Here is a 23876-nt window from a genome sequence, read left to right on the forward strand (position 1 = left end):
TTTCTTTAGCTTATCCCAGATATTTCTGGGGTTGCTGGAGCCACCCAGGCTCATTTTGGTTTTGGCTGGGATTTAAGACCGGATACCCTTCTTGACACCAGATGATTTTCGGGACTAAAATATCAACCCAGAATCAATTGGCATTTGAACCACAGTTTTTCAGGTGGGAAGCCAGAAGCTTATCACACTCACCCCCCCACCCCAATTGCAGAGCAGTATTCACTACAGTCTATGGCCGGGTCATTCCAGCTCTGGAAGTCGGCATGGTTTGAATGCCAGGGTAGTATTATTCGTGAAAAGTGAGAAACTGTGCTGATTTTCATATAATTTTCATTTAACCGTGACATTCCAGTTGGTTAATATTGTATTCTGACAAGAACACTGTCATTATTGTAATGATCTATGTCGAGTTCAGTTTAATATTTGACTGTGTCTGTTTAAGCATCGCAGGAAAATGGATGGGCATATTTTAATGAAATTTAGTACTTCAGTTTAGAGTAAAGTCAAGTAGAATCTTAGTTGTTCAAAACTTTTCAGCAGGAGGGGGTTAGTTTAGATGGGGCTTAAAGCATAAAACTTGATGTATCTCTCTTACAGTTGGTTTCACATGAAAATCAGTCAATTAAAGATCTACGTTTAGAGCTGTCACCCAGGCGGCATATCCCTTCTCAGTTGCTTACCTAGCCTTTTCTTACATGTTTTCACAGAATTTGGAAATTCATTGAACATTTTGCTGCGGTAAATTATTCCAATCCCTTCTTCCTCATCCTATAAACAAATATTTGCCCCAATTTGTCCTCTTGAATTCCAACTTTACCTTCATATTGTGATCCTTACTGCCTCTAAAAGCTCCACTCAAGCTTATTCATCTACTAATGTCATTTAACGCCATCTCTTAACTGACAGCTCGGAACATACTGTTTACAAGTCAACCAGCTCGTCTCCTTACTCCCAATTCTTTCCAGCCCAAAGTTTCCAACAGGTTTGTAACACTACTCTTTTGTTGAAAATCACCAACAACAAATCGTGCTGCTTTCCATTGGCTCTTATCTAGTTCTGATATTATGTAATTCTAGCGTGGATCACATACACTGGAACTATACTCTCATTGGTGTCTTACCAGAGACTTACAAGCCCTCTACTTTACAACCTTACTACAGCCCCTAAATACTGTCATAAACCATGTGAAGATATCTCTAACCTTTCTTTACAACATTATCAATGTGATTACTCCAATGAAGATCGTTCCTTATATTAACACCCAAGTACTTACAGTGATCCCCATGAGGTACTTTCACTCCGTCAACACAGAAATTAAAACTAAGAAGACTCTTTCTCTTAGTGAAACATACAACCTGACTTTTCATCCCATTTACCAATCATACCATTGTCTGCTGTCCATCTCACAACAATGTCTAAGTCTTTTTGTAGTCGCTCTCAATCGTGTAACTTATTTATTACTCTATGTAGTGTCATCCTCAAAAAGCCTTTTCTGTGATTCCAGTTCTTTACTCATACCATTTACACATACATAATAAGAAAACATAAAGGTCCAATAATAATGCCCTAATGGGACACCCTCTTAATCATTACAGGATCAGATAACGCTTTAGCTACTCTAATTCCCCAAGTTCCATTTTCTAGAATTTTAGCCACCCTTTCAACCATTCTTTTGTCTAGTCCAAGTGTCTCCCATAAACCACCCTATCAAAGGCCTTGGATAGACCAATAGTGATACAGTCCATTTGACCTCCTGAATCTAAAATATTTGCTATATCTTGCTGGAATCCTAGAAGGTGGAATAACCTTTCCAAAGCCCAAACTGTCTTCCATGAAACTAAATAATAGTTTTGCAAATGTATCTAATATAATCAAAAATAATTCCTCCCCAGAGCTCACAAACAATTCATGTCAAGCTGACTGGCCTCTAATCATCCACTCTATGTTTCTCACCCTTTCTCTTGTACTCTAGGGCTACTTTTGCAACCCTCTGTTCATCTGGTATTGCTCCTGCATGCAAACAGTAATTAAATAAGCATTTCAGATACAGCACTATATCCCAACCCATTGCCTTCAGTATATCCCCAGAAATCTTATCAATCCCAGCTATTTTTCTAGCTTTCAACTTTTGTATCATTTTGTAAATGGTAAATTTCAGTAATCCACCAGTATTAGTCGTCTCATCTACCTGGACTTATCCTTATATTCAACTATTTTTACATACTGCTCACATACTCACATACACACTCCCCTCGTTCATTAATGATCCCTGGAACGTCCTTCCTGAAATCTGTTTCTGTCTCAAATTATCTTCCCATGATTTGCTAAAATTCATATGGCTGCCAATTATGTTTGCCATCATGTTATTCTTAGCAGATGTTTTTGCAAAATTCAATTTTCTAGTTTCCTTCAATCTCTCCTTACTCCCACAAACATTCCTAACTTTATTTCTTTCTAATCTGCACCTCCTTATTTATCTCCCTATTTCTCTGTTATAATATAGTGGATCCTTACCATTCCTTACCATCTTTAAAAGTATATACCTGTTTTTACACTCCTCAACAACTGCTTTAAACCCATCCCATAGGCTGTTTACATTTTCAATGACCATACCATACAGCCTTGCTTCCAGCTGCTCAAAGCGCGCGCTTTCAGAGTTTTGTTTACATCGTACGAAGTGTTTAGATTGCGTTTTGTTTCTGCTATAATGATTGGATCATTGAATGAAGGTGGAATTGTTGAGATTTTAGAAGAGATGTTTGATGACAGTGGTTCAGAAGAAGAGGTAGATGATTCAGATTTTGACCTTGATTTCAAACTTCATGTTAGTGATGAAAGTATTTATAACCTATTCTATCATATTCCACCCAGGTGTGATTTTGCACTTTGTAGTCTATTTAGTTAATGTTTCACGATCTTCATATGACTGGATTTTCATTTAGAACGAAGTGACGCAAATGATGATAATTCAAAGGCAGGGACTGATTCACATTCGCCGGGTACTTTTGGTGATTTGGATGCACTTGCAACGCCCGTGCACATAAAGGAAAAGCGGAAAATGGGAAAGTAACGAGGAAAGAGACATACTGGTGATATCCAATGTGTTCTGTAACACTTTGTGTCCTTGAATGCTTCAAGCCATTCTGCACTCAAGCTCATTATTTGTAAGACTTTGTTGTCAGACTTTTTTTGTTGTTGCAAAAGGCATACCGTTGGAAAATGTGTAATGTGAAAAGTATTCAATAAATCTTAATGCAACTTTTTAATCTGTAGAATAGACATTTCTAATTTTTTGATGATATATACTTGTTACAATTTCAACCTACCTACTATTTTCTACAATTTTTTAAAAACCTTCAAAATATGGTGGTCTGCCCGCCCACATGCCACCTTAAGACATGGTCTCCAATGTGTTAACCTTATTCACTATTCCATAAATACTCTTTCCAGATGGCAACATCTGCGAAAGATGACCCAGGACTTCTGGAAACAATGGCACAGGGAATATATTAACACTGCAGCAGTGCCACAAGTGGACTGAGATACATTCTAATCTTCACAATGGAGATCTTGTGTTCATCAAAGATGACAACCTACCGCCTCTGCAATAGCAAACGGGCATAATAGAGTCAGTTCATCCTGGTGAAGACAACCTCGTACGAGTCGCCACTGTGAGAACAAACTCCAGTATCATAAAACGACCCATCAAGAAGTTGTGTGTTCTGCCGGAGAATGAGCAATAATATCAAAAGTGTTGAGTTACACAGTGATGTTATTTATACCTTTATGAACTAATGTGCTAATTCCTGATATGAATTATCTTCCTTCTTTCCTTCTTAAAAGGCCAGTGCCTTTTGGTGGTCAGTATGTTTAGGAGATTTTTATTTAGTCTTGTAAATATTTGTGTTGGTGCATATATTAAACAGGTGAATGTTAATAAATATGGTGTTTGAAGTTACATTCCCAACACTTGCTGTTTAAGAATTCCCCCATGCCTATCAATCATATGGTCTGCTTGATAGTTCTATTTTTATAACCTTCCTTCCTATGACATTTAAAAAAAACTACAATAAAAACAGCTTCATGTTCTCTTATACGATCTATAACTTCAGTTTCTCTATAGACCTCCTTTGGTTTTACCAGCACCACATCTAGAATATTTTTCCTCTCATTGGTTTCAACACACTCTGATTCAGCTGTAATTCCCATATTAACTTATTCACCATTTGTTGGTCATGCTTCCTGTCATTCACATTTCCTTCCCAGTTAATCTCTGGTATATCGAGATCACCCGCTACAATAACGCTTCTTTCTGTGGCATTCCCTGCATAGCTAATTATCTTATCAAATAATTCTGCATCAGCGTCAGTGCCAAACTTGTCAGGCCTGTACACCCCAAAAATATCAAGTTGCCTATTATCTTTCGAGATAAGTCTTACAAATAGAATGTCTTGTTTCTCATCCTTAACTTTTTTATAACTTACAAATTCTTCTTTCATCATTATGAATACTTCTCCTCCTATCATTCCTAACCTGTCTTAACACTCCAGTTCCATGAGAAAATTTCCACATCCATAATATCACTTCTCAGCCATGATTACTATATGTGGTAAATATACAGTATATCTATTAAATTACTTATTATATTCCTTTCTTTACAATACTTCTACAGTTTAAACTAACAATTTTATGTCACCCTTTTTGACTTCCCACTTCCTATACTGTCATCACCGCTCCTTAATCCACCCCATTTTCCGAACGTATCTCTCTATAATGGCAAATTTTTGTTCTATACCATTTTATGATACAGCAAAAAATAAGAGAAATATCAGCATCAGTTGTGTGAAAGTTTAAGCCCAAGAACCAGTAACTAACTCTGTAGACAGTAACGAGAGTTGCTATGCAGATACTTCCGGCAATGTTTTAAAACATTTTTTAAAATATTAACCCCATACTTGGTTTTCTTTTATATCAGAAGGAAGAGATCAAATCAAGCTCAGCAATAATGCAAAAAATTTATGAAACTGCAAAGAGCCAAGGAGAGTAAGGAAGAGAGTAAGTAGCGATAAGCTGCTGACAGGGAGAGGCATGCCCACTTGTGCGCCTCAGAATCTAGGGAACAATATCAGGGGTGGACAAACATGTAATCATGGACATACTAAGTGTCTGTCCCGTAGTGATCTCTGAGCTCATCCTGTTTCACTAACTTGGGTGAGCTCCCCTGCTGGGCATTACTTTATGGTTATCCTGACCCTTGAATATTTTATTTTTATTATTATTATTATTATTATTATTATTATTATTATTATTATTATTATTATTATTATTATTATTATTATTAATAATTCAACCTGATTATCATACATTCAACCAAACTTCAAATATTTTAATAGTTAATGGGCGCCATCTCCTTGTAAAAGTAATGATTTGATAGAGCACGACTCTTATATTTCCCAAGGTGTGAGATAATCCGCTTGATGAACAACATACCATTATACAGGTTTCGGAAAGGAAAAGGTGGCTTGATTCCCACCTCTCATTAAGGATTACTTGCTTTACTCTGGAATAATTAATTAACTGCACATGATAATATACAAATTTATATTATGTGAAATTTAAATTAAAGATTGTAAGATTTGCTGTAGTCGTAATTACAACTTACATGACAATTATCTTGAAATAAAAATGAAGATATTGGCATTGATTTACATTACACTTCTTCGGACATCGCATATCTTCCTTTTGTGTGGTATCTAAACGGATTCATGTTACCTGGAACTGCTAGGGGATGGGTGACCTTCCTTCTCGGGACTGCTATTTGTGGTTTCTGGTGCACTTGTTCGGTATGGGCTCCGCTATGTAAGCGAGACTTGTCAGACCTGTTTTGCTGTCCTCATCTTCTCTTGGTGACTTATTACTATCAACCAAATATTTCCCCATTGGCATGAGGTGTTTTGTTTAAACGTACTGCTCACAGGACGAAAATGCACACGTCCTACTTAACTGTGTTTACTACTGTCTGGACCAGCATTGCATTGTATTGCATAGTCTAACTGCCCCTATGCTTCTTTGTCATAATGACAAAACTACTTCCTCAGATCAGACATGCGATGCTAGACGTTAGAAGTCTAGACATAAGAATGCCTCTCCAAAGAATTTGAGCCCTTTTATAATTTTACGTGGTCACCTGGCTATTCCCACCAACTACCTCCTCCTCCACACATTCAACAGTCCGCCGGCTAATAGAGTCTCTTATTTACCTCCCACATGGTGACACTTTGTTTGAAAACTCTATGGTTTCACCACACTACCAAAACGGTTGTCCACGTGGTTTCGTGTGTAAAATTTGCCCTCGAGCAATCGGTGCAGCACAGCACATCCACACATCAGATTAGTAATAGATGTCTCGCACACCACTGCCAGCTTCTGCCTACATAACTGGTTAACATTTTGCGTACTATAGCAAATCTCACCGTATATACACGTCTTTACCCTTAATTTTACTACACATATATATTCAATCCTAATTTTATATGATACATAATAATTCATGAAAATGAAATGGAGCAAGAGATAAATAATTAATAGTGAAAACTGATGTCTATCTGTAATGGGGTCTGAACCGTTACACCGTCAACAATGGATACTCAAGCTAGTTCTAAATATAATGAAATATCATATTACTAAAAAAAGAAGGTTAAAGAAACAAAAAAGTAATATGGTCAATACATACTGTAAATAGAAAGTGACAATCTTCAAAACTCATAATCTTGAAAAAAATATTTTGGACTGTTTTGGACTGTTTACAATGACTCCCCTGATATACTAATATACAACACATTGCATACCTAAATGACATATGCAACCAACACCTATCAAATGACAAGAATAAAAATACAATATGAGCAACAGATGACAAGGCAAAAGAATGACAAATGGAGACAGAAAAGGCATGTGGTAAAACTGAGAAAACTATACTACGATGGCTTAGGTATATTAAACAGATGATTGAAGAGCACCAGAAGGAAGTGTGGAATTACAAATGAAATCAAAGAGAGGTTGAGAAAGAAGGAGAGGAACCATGTCTGTCTTGACCCAGTAGCATGTTAATAAGAAGAAACCGTGGTGGTGGTGACGACTTAAAAATACAATCACAAAACAGAGTAATCGCTATTTTTTCACATAGTGAGGGATGTCAATAGTGTAGTTTATATGCTTATCATATTTCAGGAGCCTTTTTTACTCACCAGGGGTGGACGGCACGGCCAGTCAGTAAGGTAGTTATAAGGGTGGCGCTCACATGTGGATAGGTTTCCTGCCATGTGAGCGTCCACATAGTAGATTTAGTTTACTTTTATGTTTTAAGGGTGGAGCTTGCATGTGGCCCAGTTCTCCGCCCATGTGAGCGTCCACATAGTAGACTTAGTTTATTTTTATTTTGAGTCCTCATGGTAGATTTAGTTCATATTTTTTATTTTTTCACCTTGTAACGGGAACATGTATTTGGGCCGAAAGCCTGTAATGTTCTTCAATAAATATCCACTAAATATCAACTTAATATTTCAAGAGCCAGTATTCCGGGATTAATGTGACAACATTATATTTCTTCTGTAAGAAATTTCTTCCTGTGTGTGTGTGCACACATGTACTTCGGTGAAAACTTCACTAATTTGCAGAATGGTCAGTAAAGAAATAAAAACTAACAAGTTTCGAAGCTCCAAGTTAACCTGAAAACTATTTCCATTAGTTCTCCACATTTTGTAACATTACAGAAGCTTCAGCCAATGCATGATACCACTTTCTCTTTTTAACTCACCCCCCCCCCCCCCCCCCACTCCGCCACTTTGCTCACCTTCATCTAACTTACAACTTTATAGAAAATATGACTACAAAAATCTTCATCGCTTAGAGTGAGAAGAGGGAGTACTACTTCTCAATACATACGAGACAACACCTCTATCATCCTCTCCAATATTTCATTCACTGTTTCCTCAGTCTATTTTTATTAGTTGAAAGTTACCTTATTCTGATCCATAGTATCTGACGAGAGTGCTCCAGATTGTTCCCGCATAATGTAGCTCTGAATGATGTGAGTCTTCTTCTGCAACTCTGACACCAACTGACGGGCGTGTTCTTCCATGAACTCTAGCTTCTCTTGTTTGCGAGCATTGGCTCTCTGCAACTTCACTATCCTCTCAATCAGCATCTGACGGTCAGGCTCTGTAGGTACACTAACTTGCTGCTGCTGCTTGAACACAACATAAATGATGAGTTCAGAGAAAGTGATATGAACTACATAATTATTAATACCGGTAGCAAGTTCAGAAAAAAAAAAAGTTATACATCTCACATTCACTGGACTCAATTTTACAAAAAAAAAAAAAATTTTTTTATGTTGCATGATGAATCAGGTGGAAGAGAAAATAAATATTTTTTTCTCTTAGTTTTTAGAATAGATAGATATATAGGGTGATTAATATAAACCAGTTGGTTTTCAAAATTAACCCATTTCTGTCTGATAACAGATAGGAAAATGTGATTGCTTTCTAAATGTGAAGAATAACTGATTCACTTACAAATGTTTGCTAACAATAAGCAAGTTATTCTTTGTCAGCATCAAACTGTTTTCTCACTTTTGCATGTTGCTGGCTTTTTTTATCTTTTACCATACATTCGTTCAAGATGCAGTAAACGTTACCTCAACATGTTTTTACTGATAATTATTGGATTACGAAGTCCATCGTAGCCACGCAAAGGGTGTTCAGAAGAGAGTATGGTGTGCGGTATCTTCCTAAGAGAGACATGATACTGGCCATAGTGAAAAAGTTGGAAACAACAGGGTCTTTGTTGAGCATGTCTGGCACGCATCGCACATCTGATTTGGCAGATGTAGCAGGAGATGTTCAGATTTGTTTACTTCGGTCTCCTAGGAAATTATTATGTCATTTGCCTCAGAAGGTAGGGTATTCATACTCCATATGTTAAAGAGTGATCACCGTAAAGAAACTACAGCCGTAAAAGATGAATGCCATTCATGAGTTGCAGGAGCCAGATAAGGAGAAACGAGTCTGTTACTGTACATGGTTCTTGGCTTCAGGGAATTCTGAACATTGCAAGAAATCAGCTTAATTTTATCTTTTGAAATTAGTTTTGTTTTAAGCATAACAAAAGGTACTATTTTAAGTTTTTTTGAGAAGAAGATAATTACAATTTCACCTAAGCAATGTGAAGTAGCTGAAGATGTTCCTAAGGAATAAAACATATTCTAATAATTTGCTTAAAGCAAATATATAGTGTCAAACAGGTGGAAGTTTACTTTTATTGATGTAATTCTGAACATCACATGATTCATAGATGAGGCCTGGTTCCATATGACTAAATACATTAATTCTCAAAATAACTGCATTTGGGCCACATATAACCCACACAATATTTATGAAAGACCCCTGTACGCATGGAAGGTCAAAGTTTGGTGTGCAGTCTCAGCAAACCTAATCGTGGGTCCATTCTTCTTCTCAGATATGATGAACAAAGACTGGTACAAGAAAATTTTTCCCGCAATTTGTTGAGCTTACTCACGGTTATTTTCAGCAAGACTTGCCACATGTCAACTGAATCTTTTGCTCTGATCAGCAGCTTCTATGAGGACAGAGTAATCTCTAAAAATTTGTGACCGCCAAGATCACTAGACTTAACGAGACCAGATTATTTCCTGTGGGGTTATCCAAAGGATAAAGTGTATCAAAATCAACCACAAACATGACATGAAGACTAACATCATGACAGAAATCAATGGAAGAGATGAGGAAATGTCATAGCGAACTGCCAGAATCACGGAGCAATGGGTACAACTGTGTCGACAGGAAGATGGAGGTCATCTCTAACATCAGCTGTGATGATGAGTGAATCTCCCAGAGTTTCTTCATATTTGGAACATAGTTGGGTCTTCCTATCTACTACCAGACAGAAATGGGATTGTTTTGAAAACGACCCGGTTTATATAAATCACCTGTACTAAAAATACACTATCTGATCAAAAGCATCCAGTGTCAAGCAACAAGGACCATCGAGCACTGAAGAAGTTACAGGAAAATGGCATGATACTGCAATTTCCACAATGCCACTAATCTATAATAGGATAGATATGAAACTCAGTAATAAATTTTGTTGCTAAGCGAGATGGCCCTTGTAATTTCAGTCTGCAATCAGAGATAGCGCCACAATGCACATTGTGTGCAATACCTTAACATTATTATCAACAGATAGCGCAGAGAAGTAACTTCCACCATGGTGACGCACGTCCGGTTATGCTCACCACAGTTCCTCCCTCCCCCTCTCCTATCCCATCACCACCTCTTCATCCCCCATCCTACCCCCAACCCCCTCACCTACTACGACGATTACAATGCACTTCTACTATTTCCATTCCCAACACATTACAATTCATATATTTTTACTTTCAAGTAAATAAATATTGTAAATAACGATCTGATACCACTAGTTCGTAGGGCGCACTATGTTATTGAGAACATAAGCTCTCACCACAAAGTAGCTTTACATTGAAATGAATGACTGACACATTAACACAAAGCTGATATTATGACAAATAATACACCCCTTCAAAACCAAGACAGCAGAGCACAGCATACGCAAAATATGGGTGTCACATCAGTATCCACATACCACATGAAAATAAAAACAACAGAATTAAATGCACTGAGACAGGAAATATATAGAAATACTTTAATAGAACCATTCAGCTTCCAGCCCCTGAAGTGTGCTCGAACAGGAAATACGGGATTTCGGGATGACTGGCGAAGATATATTTCTAATAAACAAGCACAAGGAACAAAGATTTACAGCACAGGCACATGGGCATTTGGAATTCAAAGAACATGAATAGCATCATAGGAACTATCGTTTAAAATTGATATGAGTGAGATTGAACAAGATTAATCCACTGGGTAAAGTTGGATTCAATGCAATTCTAGCAATATTATCTCCACAATAATTGACGTTATATGATTATATCAGAAGAGCCTACTGATTGGGGTTAGACTTTGAAATACTTCACCTTCAGTCAAACAGCCTCTAATTATTAAAATCCTCCATTTCATGCCTACTTGCCTGTCATCTACAGAACCTGCCTACAGCTATCAATAACTATCTTCACACTGTGAATGACCTCCAGCACGATCTAAAAAAGGTGACTGGAACTACCTGAAGCTAGCTACAGATTGGAACCAAAAGCCCCATTAGAGTTATAAGCTATAAATTTCATTTTTGTTCCATTTTGAAGTGCAATTATTTTGCCAGTGAATGCTAAACGCTGTGTTGGTGGTGTAAACAGCACTGTCACTGATCCACAGATGACTGGATACGCATGATTTGGAGTGATGAATCCTGCTATACCATGTGGCAGTCAGATAATTGGGTCTAGGTGTGGCAAACGACACACACCAGCCTTTACACTGCCCACAGTGAAATCTGGTGCAAGTGAGGTGATAGTGTGGGGTGTTTTTTGTAGAAGGGAGTTGGTCCTCTTGTAACACTATAGAGCATGTTAAAGGTAGAAGGATTTAAAGACATTTTGGCCAGCTCAATGTGGCCCAGAGTAGAAGACCAGTTTGGAGATGATCAATCATAAAATGGGGTCTGTTTGTGGATAGTTTGTGGGCAATAAAGTCTGGAAATTAACTGACCATCCCAGAACTCTAACCTCAATTCTATCAAACACCTTTGGGATGAACTAGTATAGCAACTTCGCTCCAGACCCCAGTGCACTAACTGATGATGATGATGATGATGATGCTTGTTGTTTTAAGGGGCCTAATATTTAGGTCATCGGCCCCTGATGGTATGAAATGAAATGACAAATTAAAAGTTTTAAATCATCCACTGACCAAAATAAAAAATGGCATGAAGAATGGCATGGATGGATATGAATTTAAAACAATCAGTGAATCCTACCCAACAACTACCATAAAAATAGTATTACTGATCAAGAGACCACTTCTAAAGCACAACCCTGAAAGAGGATGCTTGTTGTCTAAAGGGGTCCAAAATACAGGTCAACGGCCCCGCATAATGGTACTTATCGCTAGTAAAGGAGAACCATGGTAGCGTAGACTCACGGTGTTCCACACATGATGGTACTACTCACAAGTGTTGGACATCGTACAGGTAACGCAGACCTATGGTGTTTCTCACATAATGGCGCCACACATAGGCAACGCAAACCGATGGTGTTCCTCACCTAGGTGTACTAATCACGGGCGCCGGAATTCCCGTGGTGTTCCTCACATAGTGGGTACTAAGCACAGGCGACACACACCCACGGTGCCGCTCATATAGTGGTACTAATCACAGGCAACGCCCAGACCCGTGGTGTTGTGCAGAAGGGTATGACTCACGGGTACTGGAAACCCACAGTGACCCATTCTCTGCTGCTACTAATCACAAACCTGTTTCGTACCTAATATAGTGGTACTACTCCCAAGTATAAGCAACCCATGGTGTTCCCCGCGTGATGGTACTAATCAAAAGTAGTTTCATGGTTCTAATACAATCATCCCTTGGTCGCCCCTTTTAGTCGCCTCTCACGACAGACAGGGGATACCGTGGGTGTATTCTTTGTCTGCATCCCCCATCCACAGGTGGTAGACAGAGAAAAAGGAAGAAATAAGAAGGGATCCGTAACTTTGAAAAATGAAGTAAGGGACGAAAGAAGGCAAGGGCCACGAAGGGCGTGAAAATGAAAGACTCCCTACGCCTCAAATGCTCTAATACTGTCGGGCTTGGAAAAGAACAAGAGTTGACCAAGGGAGGTCGGTCAGGATAGATGAAAGTGAGGAGCCTGGCACAAGTAAGTGTAAGCAATGCCAGATCTCAGCTAAGGGCCCCGTGGTTGCCAACCCACGCTCCCAAGTTGAGAGCCCCTTGGGCCCCTTTTAGTCGCCTCTTACGACAGGCAGGGGATACCATGGGTGTATTCTTCGTCTGTGTACCCCACCCACAGGGGGTAGTGCACTAACCACGCTTGCTTCAGCACTACAGGAAGAATGGTCTGCCATTCTCCCAGAGATATTTTGACATCCGCTGCAAAGTTTGAGTTGTATCAAAGGCCACCCCATACTGATATCCACTACTGGGCAGTACGGTATATCCAAAGGACAGATTCAAGTGGGTGTCCAGATATGGTACTTTTGATCAGATAGTGTAAAAAGAGTATCCAGAAAGTAAAGTTCTGCTCAAAATTTAGCACTGCAACATTGAATTCATGATTGTGCACCTGCGTGCTAAGTTTGTTTCTACACTAGTATGCCATTGTAACCGTACACGTGTACGACCCCCAATTTTAGGTTAGTGAATGATTGTAAATGATAATCTCCACATTTAAGGTTAGGAACTGTTTGTATGTGACGATCTCCCAATTTTAGGTTAGGAAATTTTCATAAATACCAGTAATTTGTAATATAAAGAAGTGAATATCATATGAATTTGGTAAATTAAGATGTAAGAATGTAATATTGTAAGAAGAATTTGTAGTTAGGGAATACTGCATATGTGCATCATTATATTTTGTATAAATTTCTGTTTGGGTAAGAGAATGTGCACATGGCCTAGCAGTGAAGATTGTGCAACAAGGAAAACAGTGACTATATCGGGAAAGACAGTTGAAGTAGGTTAAAAGTGTTTCAACAAGTGGTTTAGAAACCCAGCGTACAGCCAGGAAATGTATGCTGAAAATGTGGATGAAAGTGCCTCATCGCTATTTGCGGATTGACAGCTCGGTAACCAATCCAAACGCTCCGATTTCAAACAAGGTTGCATTGACCAAGAGACGCTCAAAGATGTGGCAGTGGTAGCGCTGTTTCCAGTGGATTTTGGCAGACACTACACCATGGAGAGCAAGCATATATATACATGTGTGCGTATGCGACGGAAATATAATTTATAACGGAGAACTGGAGGAAGCATATTGTGTGCGTGTGCAACGAGACGTTTACAATTACTGTTCATGACCAGCGCAATTGCTGTTGATGACGATTACCACTATCTAAGCAATTCACACTAACTGAACTGGAATTAGCTCTCAGTAAGTGTAAGATTGGGAAGTCAGCAGGACTCGATGATCTTCGAATGGAACAAATTAAGAACTTTGGTCCTACTGCGAAGGGCTGGTTGCTAGAACTCATGAATAACTGCGTTCAGTCTTCCATGATACCTAAAATATGGAGGAAGGCTAGGGTCATAGCCATTCTAAAACCAGGCAAAGATAAAAATGACCCTAGGAGCTACAGGCCAATCTCCTTATTATGCCATCTTTTTAAGATTCTGGAGAGACTAATCCTCAATAGGTTGACTGATAAAATCGAGCCACTTCTGATTCCACAGCAAGCTGGATTCAGGAGAGGGAAAAGCTGCACATCGCAGGTGTTGAAATTAAGTCAATACATAGAAGATGGCTTTGATAGCCGGAAAATCACAGGAGCTGCATTTATAGATCTCTCGGCAGCATATGATACTGTTAATCACCGAATTCTCCTTGGAAAGGTATACAGCATGACAAAGGACTTCCATCTGACTTGTGCCATTAGAAACCTACTTCAAAATCGAAGTTTCTTCGTTGAGTTCCAGGGAAAAAGAAGCAGGTGGAGGATACAGAAGAACGGACTACCTCAGGGAAGCGTGTTGGCACCAATGCTTTTCAATATTTACACAAATGATCAGCCTCTTCCTGCCGGGACGAATAGTTTCATCTATGCTGATGATTGTGTCATCACATCTCAGGGGGATAACTTCGAGGCGATTGAACAAACATTGTCCACAGCTCTAGACACTCTTGCTGGCTATTACAAGAAGAATCAACTAACACCAAACCCAACTAAGACGCAAACCTGTGTTTTTCATATAAACAACAGAGAAGCTTCCCGAACTCTGAAGGTCACTTGGCAAGGCATAGCATTACAACACAATCCTACCCCGAAGTACCTCAGAGTCACTCTGGATCGTGCCTTAATCTACAGAAAACATTGTTTGAACATCAAGCAGAAAGTGGCTGCTAGAAACAATATTGTGCGGAAGCTAACTGGAACATCTTGGGGAGCACAACCAGACACAGTGAGGACATCTGCCCTTTTGCTCTGCTATTCCGCAGCTGAATACGCATGCCCGGTGTGGTACAAATCTTGCCATACCAAAGCAGTTGATGTAGCACTCAACGAAACCTGCCGCATTATTACTGGATGTTTGAGACCTACACCTTTAGAAAAAGTGTATTGCCTTGCAGGGATAGCACCTCCCGATATTCGCCGTGAAGTGGCAGCCAAGAAAGAAAAGAGAAAGGTGTTGACATCGGAAGCCCACCCTTTGTTTGGATATGAGCCATCACGCCAGCGGCTTAAGTCTAGGAAAAGCTTCTTGAGAGTAACCGAAACACTTGCAGGAACAGCGCAGCAGGCAAGAATTCAAGAATGGCGCGTCAGGAGTCAACATATGAGGATCAGTCAATGGATGACCCCAAAAGAGGAACTCCCTCCTGGCCATGTCACAGATTGGGTGAATTGGAGAGCACTGAACAGACTGCGCTCAGGTGTTACGCGGTGCAGGGTAAACCAGAAGAAATGGGGTTTCGAAGTGGACAGTACCTTGTGTGTATGTGGAGAAGAGCAGACCACAGCCCATTTGCTGCAATGCAGTTCATGCCCATTCAGCTGCACAACAGAAGACCTGGTTAAAGAGAAGTCAAATGCACTTGATGTTGCAAGGTTTTGGGCTCACATAGTTTAATGTGGCTCTTCGCCATTGGAGTATTTATATTGTTTTATGTTTTTCCTTATCTTTAATTTTAAACTTATGTATGCTTCTGACACGATATAAATAAATAACCACTATAAAGTCTTTGCTGTACGAGTGCATTAATGTACCATTACATAGTCAAGACGAGTGCATTACTCACTAATTCACATTCCCAGTGAGTAGTTGGTGGAAGACACTACATAGTGTTCTTCTGAAAATAAGATTCTGGATTATTCCTCTCCGAGGTAATACACATTGTGGGTAATTTTTTTTTTTTAGGTAATCTGGAGATAATGTGTTATTGGGGCACAGAACTGACCATTGCAAGAAAAAACTGTAGGCCAAGTATTCAGCGCTTGGTGTTTAAAATTGATTTGACGTGTCATCTGTCTTGCATCGAGTCCACAGAAGTTTTCTTTAACATGGTAAAGTTGTTTGATTAACTGTGTATAGTGAGGGGAATGGGTTTGTTTTACATACAGTTATAACCCGGGATAAATAGATTCCACGGTGATGATGCTATTGTGTTTATGTATATAAGGTTAAGGTGGGCAGTCATCTTATCTGTGTGATACCATGAATAAGAAGCGTGGCCTTCAGAACTATGTATAGTTGTGGTGTATAACTTGTAGATGTTTATATTGGTCTCAACACGTGATGCTTATTGTTTGAGTTTCTTTGTTTGTTTTAATTGTGTTTCGGGAGTAAATTCATGTAGTGAAATTTGTGGTAAATCTTTTGTTGGTGGAGTAAGGAAAAACCAGGCATGCTACCTAAAATGTAATTTCAGGTTAAATAGTAACAGGTAAGGTAATGAAGCAAGTTTTGAGCTTCGTCAGCCTGATGACCGTCGCCTTGGGAGAGGGAGTTCCTTCATGCTCTACAGAGTTAATTATTCCTTAAATCTTTTGCAGGTGGTGCCCAATTTAATTATTTATACTGTATTATAGTTAACATTTATGCATTTTATACTTTCAATTTTGTCAAAATATTACACCATAAATCCTGTTTTGAAACAGTCAATGTTAATGCATCATACTGTGTAATAACAGTATTATGTTCAAAACTTGTTGCACTCTTTGCTTCTTGAATGCAATTCATGTGAAGCATTAAGACATTTAGAATCACATCTGTGGAGTGTAATATGGAGAAAATGTCATGAGTGATTCAATGGCAAGATTAGGATTAAGAAACTCACAAAAACCATCAGGATAAGTGGTTGGAAACAAATCAATCACTTTTCCAGCTGGCTCAGAGCCCAGATGTTTGCATACTGTATTCTATTTTTCTAGGAGATCAATAGAAGTTAGTCTGGCCATCAAATGTTTATCATCATTTCAGTACTGGAAAATAGAACCCAAGTACCTGTGCAGAGGCCTTGGGCTTTGATGGTATTCATTCTGAGTTTCTCTTAAATATGGGTCAAAATACTTTCAAATGGCTTACTCAATCTTTCAGTGACATCCTAAATATAGGAATCCTTTCAAATCAGTTCAAGAAAACTAAAATTATAGCTGTTTTGAAAACCTGGTAAGCCAAAAGACGCACCCCAGAACTATAGGTCTATAGCATTGCTGAGCTGCTGCTACGAACTTCTTGAAAGAGTGATTTATAACAGGATCAGTTCGACTAGAACATATTCCTGTGGAACAGGCTGGCTTTAAATCTAATCATAGTTGTGATCAAGTCCTTGTTCTTACAGCATGTATCGAGTCTGGTTTTCAACTCCAGCTGAAAAACGTCTGTTGTGTTTCTCGATCTCTCTGCCGGTTATGATACAGTGTGGAGAGAAGGGCTACTCTACTAACTGTCGCAAGTAATATCTTGCAGAACTACCATTCAAATTCTTGGTAACATTCTCAGTAACAGACTTTTGCAAGTCATTCTAGGAAAAAGAATGATCAAACAAAAGAAGCTGAACAACAGGCTTCCACAAGATTCAGTGCTGGCTTGCCTTTTCTTCAATCTGTATCTCTCAGACCTACCAGAAACACAGTCCACAAAGTTCTGTTATGTTGACAATATACCTCTGGCTATAAGGCACAAGGACATCAGTATAATGGCAAATGTACTCAATGATGACTTAGCAAGGCTTGAAAGATATTTCCACAAACAGAGGCTCCAACCAAGTGCAGCAAAAACTGAGGTACCATGTTTCCACTTAAACAACAGAATAGCTCTTAGTGTATCATTTAAAGGTTCAGTACTGAGATATAATAAACATCCTAAATATTTAGGTGTCACCCTGGACCGTACATTATCTTTCAAGAAACATCCTGAAAATACAGCTGCCATAAATAGAAGCCATAATAATATCCTGAAGAGGCTTTGTGGTACTATCTGGGGTGCTCCTGCAATAACTCTGAGGTGTTCTGCATTAGGTCTTGTCTACTCTGTGGCTGAATATTATAGACTTATTAAACCTATGCCCACCTATGCCCACCTATGGCACCTTGTCCTCAGCAATATCATGCCACCTGACCTATGCAGGAAAGTTGCCCTGATCTAAGAGTTTAAGTTCCTGAGTAACCCACCTCTTCCTATTCATTGTGACATCACTGGTCTGAATAGGAGCTAGCTGAAATCTAGACATCCACCCATCAAACATGCAACGACTCTCACAGAAAACCATTTTAAACTGAATATCTACTGGTGAAATAAATTTGAGTACCAACATCAACCTTCAAGTTATTTAATTGGAAACAGCCCTGTACCTGGTTCTGACCTGCCAAGAAGAACGTGGAGTGGTCTCAATAGGATTCGGACTAATCACAGAACCTTCCGCAATGTGACTGTAGTGCTTCCTCATAGTCAGTTCACCTCATTATATCTGAATGTGATAGAAGAGCATAACAGCAAAATCGGTTCAATTTCCTATTGACACACCTGCAGCGATAGAATGGATAGGCAGTTTAGACTTAAAGGTATAAGACTGCCATGTCATTTGCCCCTGTAACTTCGTAAATATTAATGTATATGTATGTATTTATCATGTATGCTTTAAATAAATAACTAAATAAATAAAGCAATAAATAAATAAATCAATAAATGCACGATGACCTGAAAGCTGTAAGACTACATCCTGACATGGCCCGTGACTGAATTAAATGGAGACAATGAATCCACACAGCGGACCCTGCCACCAGGCGGGACAAACGCTAAGGAAGAAGAAGAATAATGAATGAATGAATGAATAAATAAATAAATAAATAAATAAATAAATAAATAAATAAATAAATAAATAAATAAATAAATAAATAAATAAATAAATAAATAAACAAACAAATAAATAATTTTTTTTTTTGCTAGTTGCTTTACGTCGCACCGACACAGGTAGGTCTTATGGCGACGACGGGATGGGAAGGGCTAGGAGTGGGAAGGAATCGGCCGTGGCCTTAATTAAGGTACAGCCCCAGCATTTGCCTGGTATGAAAATGGGAAACCACGGAAAACCATTTTCAGGGCTGCCGACAGTGGGATTCGAACCTACTATCTCCCGAATACTGGATACTGATTGATGGTTATGAATTTCATGTTTTTGGTCCGTATTGAACAATATATAAGTAATAATAATAATAACTTAAATGTTTCAACCTTTTCAATACAATATATTCACAAGATTACAAAATTATACGGTACTAGTTTCGACCCATCTAGGGGTCATCATCAGCCGTATTGGAGCAAAGATCATTTGTGGCGAAATCCTAAGACAATATTATTTTAAAGAATAACAAGTGAAATGAGATGTTATGGTAATAGTTAATAATACAAGGAATATACATAATAAGAGGTTTTTAACAAAGAATAAAGTATAAATGGGGTGTTGTAAAAATTACTTACTGATTTCCATGATTATAATTTTTACAACACCCCATTTATACTTTATTCTTTGTTAAAAACCTCTTATTATGTATATTCCTTGTATTATTAACTATTACCATAACATCTCATTTCACTTGTTATTCTTTAAAATAATATTGTCTTAGGATTTCGCCACAAATGATCTTTGCTCCAATACGGCTGATGATGACCCCTAGATGGGTCGAAACTAGTACCGTATAATTTTGTAATCTTGTGAATATATTGTATTGAAAAGGTTGAAACATTTAAGTTATTATTATTATTACTTACTGGATACTGGCCGAAATAAATAAATAAATACAGCTCAGATTAGCATCAAGGATTTTCATGTGTTCTCTGGTGGCTGGGCTTTTAGTGAGAATGTTGAAGAATCTGTGAACATGGCATGGATAGAAAAACTTATGCCATGGTATGACAAGTAATAACTTAACAAATGATGAAAACTATGTAAGAAAGTTCAATAAAGAATGTAGGATAAAACAGACATAAAATATTCTCAGTTTCTTGGTTAACTGGAACTTTCTGAAAATTTTGTTAAGTTACTGCAAGTTACTACAAGATCTCCACTTGTAACAAATATAAATAATATGGAGCGTTACTGGTATTTGAACGATAAAAGCAAAGCAAAGCCATCACCATACAGGCCATAAAAGGCCCAGGGGGTGTGGAAAATAGGCTTCCATTATCTGATTTGGTGGAGTGGAGTGGTTTAGCTCTATGCCCATACGAATTAAACTGCTAATAGGCAGCTCCTATTTGCAAGGTGGTGTAACATATTCTTTAATTTATGAAAAGGCGAAATATCTTTACCATAGGAAAAATCATATCTCCATCAGCAGTGATGTTCTATGCGGTGGCTTCAAATGTGATCTATTGCTCTGCATTGTAGTTTCAACTGCAGCAAGCTAGTACAAGTTACAGTACAAGTTCATGTTATTCCACTCCTCCTAGCAGACTTTCCAGAGACTGCTTCCTAGAGCCCTTTTCACAAACCAAAACACACCAAAATTCATCTACTCCTTCAGATCAGTGGTAGAATGCCAGTCTCTGGATCCCACAATCATGGGTTCAAACCTAACAGAGGTAGTCGGATTTTTGAAGGGTAGAAAGTAGTCTGCCTTCAACGTTGTATGATGTTGGCATGTAAAAGATCTCTGGCAACACATTTGGTCTGAGCCAACAAAATTAATTTAAACTCAGCCATGATCTTCCAAACTAGCTCTATTTCTCTGCCAAGTGGAAGAGTAAAATGGAACACTGAAGCTGACATGCAGGCAACTTAGATGGCCTGCACATGGTAGCTGGAGCCATATTATTATTATTATTATTATTATTATTATGCGTGAATGGTCCCTTTTGGAACACACGAAGCTTTATTTATGATTTCGTTTGCGGAGGATCCAGGATGCTTTCATCTGTTGACTAAAGATCCTTTTCCTTTCTTCCGTCCACTTGGTACCTGCTCTTTTTGGTACTTCATTCTCTGGAGTAACTTCCCAATTGTCAATTTTCTTTCTATATATATTTCGATTCAAAATGTCTTCACAGAGAATTTATGCGTTCTTCATGTCCGCTTTTGTTTGTTGTATCCAAGGAAAATTCTTCAGTTTGTCAACTCTTTCAAGAACTTGGTGGGTTAGTCTAGTTTCTGGAAGCCTCTTAACATGTCCATAAAATTTTAGCCTTTTTTTCCTGAGGTCTGCTGCAATATTAGATAATTTTTCTGTGGATTTCCGGGTTTGGAGGCAGTACCCTTCTCCCGTGTGTCTTGGTCCTAAAATTTTCCTCATGATTTTTCGCTCTTCTTTTAGGATATTTTCCAGTTCGCCCTTTCTATGAAGCGTTAGAGTTTTCCCTGCATATAAAGCCTCCGGTTTGATTACAGTATTGTAATGTTTAATCTTAACGTGGAGAGACATACATTTTTTGTTGTAGATTTCTCTTGTTCTCCCATAAGCTCTTCTGAGTTTTTGGACACGGTTGTTTTGGGCTATTTTCCCTTGTCCGGTTGGTTCGAGGATTTCGCCCAGGTATTTGAAGTGAGGGACTCTGTTGATTTGTCCGTATTTTGTATTGAGACTATGGATGTCTAGTTTTGCACAGAAAAATTCAGTTTTCTGGAAGGAGATATGAAGTCCGACCTTTCTGGCACATTCTTGGAGAATTTCAACTTGCTTTATTGCTGTGACTTCATCGCTGGACAAAAGGACCAGGTCATCCGCGAAGGCTAAGTATGGAATTTCAAGCTTGTTTTTTCGTGTCCCGATGTTTACTGGGTCCCAGCTATTTTGTGCTTTCAGTTCGTTTTCCCATTCCCTCATCACCTTATCTAGTACGAGGTTGAAGAGGAGGGGTGATAGTCCATCTCCTTGCCGGACACCAGTTTTTATCAGGAATTCGTCTGAGATTTCTCCCATGAATTTCACTCTTGACTTCGTGTCAGTGAGGGTCTGTTTGGTCAAGTTTAGCGTTTTTGAGTATAGTCCCTGTTTTTTCAGGATGCTGAACAGAGATTGACGATCAACTGAATCATAAGCCTTCTTGAAATCTACGAAGGTACAGATGATTGGAAGGTTTCTGAGGGCCCTGAATTTTAGAGCGGTTTTGAGGTTGAAGATCTGTTCAGTGCATGATCTGTGAGGGCGGAACCCAGCTTGATATTCACCAATTTTATGCTCTAGTTGTTCTTGTATTCTTTTCAACAGGCATTCAGAGAAAATTTTGTAGCCGACTTCAAGGAGGGAGATTCCCCTATAGTTGTTCACATCAGTTTTGTCTCCTTTTTTGTGAAGTGGGTGAATCAAGGCACATTTCCAGTCTTCTGGGAGTTTTTCATTTTTCCAGATTTTCTGTATGATTTCTGTAAGTTCCTTGAGTGAATTTGGACCAAGATTCTTAAGGAATTCTGCAACAATCCCGTCTCTTCCTGAGGTTCTGTTGTTCTTTAGTTGTTTAATGTGACTCTGAATTTCTTCCTGGTTTGGTGGAGGTGATTCTGGGTGAGTGAAACTGGATGCTTCTTCAAGAAATCTTTCAGTGGGTTCGGGGCAGTTAAGAAGTTCTGAGAAGTACCGTGCAAGTTCTTGGCAGTTTTCTTTATTAGTAAGCACCAATTTTCCGTCTTGTTTCCTAAAACATAAGTTCTGTGGAATGTATCCTCGGATTTTTTCTGTGAATGTTCTGTAGAAATCCCTTGTGTTGTGGTTTCTAAAGTTTTCTTCAATTGACTCCAGTTGTTCTTTCAGGTGCTTTCTTTTCTCTTGCCTGATGGTTTTGGATACTTGTTTTCTGGTCTCATAAAATTCTCGTTGAGTTTTCTGGGATTTTCTACTGTTGTATTTCTGAAACGCAGATTTTCTTATCTCTAGGGCTTGGTTGCATGTTGAGTTCCACCAGGGGTGTTTTGCATTCCTTTTTAAGGGTACCATTTCTCGTGCCTTCTGTATGATTTGGTGTGGAATTCTTCCCATGTTTTCGCTGGTTGATTTTCCCATGCTTCTTTTAGATCCGTAACAGGAATCTGTTTTATGTCAAATTTCTGTTGTTGGATTTTCTTGGGGTAGTATTTTCTTGGAGTAAATTTTACTTTAACTCTTGTGAGATAGTGATCAGAGTCGACGTTTGCTCCTCTTCTCACTTGTACATCATGTACCTCTTTCTGTAGCTAATACGAGATAGCTACATGATCAATCTGAAATTCTCCAATGGATTCAATGGGGGACCTCCAGGTTTTTTGTTTCTTGGGATGCTTCCTGAGGGATGTGGACATGATTTTAAGGTTGCACTGTTGACATAGTTCAATGAGCTTTGAGCCGTTTTTGTTCGTAAATTTGTGCGCCGAGTAGAGTCCGACAGTTTTCCTGTGTTCCTTTTCTCGGCCGATTTGTGCATTGAAATCCTAAGAGGATTTTGACGTCATCCTTTGGAATTTTTGACATCACTTTTTCAAGTCTGTTCCAAAATTTGTCCACGTTTTGGGGATTCTTCTTGTTGTCTATATTTGTAGGGGTGTGTGCATTTATTAATGTATATTTTTTATTGGCACAGTGAATCCTCATGGTCATTAGGCGATTGCTGACGGAATTAACTTCTTGGATCGAGTTCAGTATACTTTTATGTACTACGAAGCTCATGCCAAATAAAGGGGTCCTATTTAGAATCTTTTGGTCTGTTTTGCTTTTGAATATACGGTAATTTCCATAATCCAAGGTGGC

General features: G+C 38.6%; 1 protein-coding gene across 1 annotated transcript in view; it reads right to left on the bottom strand.

The window, feature by feature from the left end:
• Positions 1-23876, bottom strand: part of LOC136869236 (coiled-coil domain-containing protein 186) — a 184679-nt gene that overhangs the window by 39617 nt on the left and 121186 nt on the right. The window contains exon 11 of the mRNA XM_068227117.1: positions 8021-8248. Coding sequence (XP_068083218.1) covers positions 8021-8248 — 228 coding nt within the window. The remainder of the gene's footprint in view (positions 1-8020; positions 8249-23876) is intronic.

This window comes from Anabrus simplex, chromosome 1 (assembly GCF_040414725.1).
Source record: "Anabrus simplex isolate iqAnaSimp1 chromosome 1, ASM4041472v1, whole genome shotgun sequence".
NCBI classification, from domain to species: Eukaryota; Metazoa; Arthropoda; class Insecta; order Orthoptera; family Tettigoniidae; genus Anabrus; species Anabrus simplex.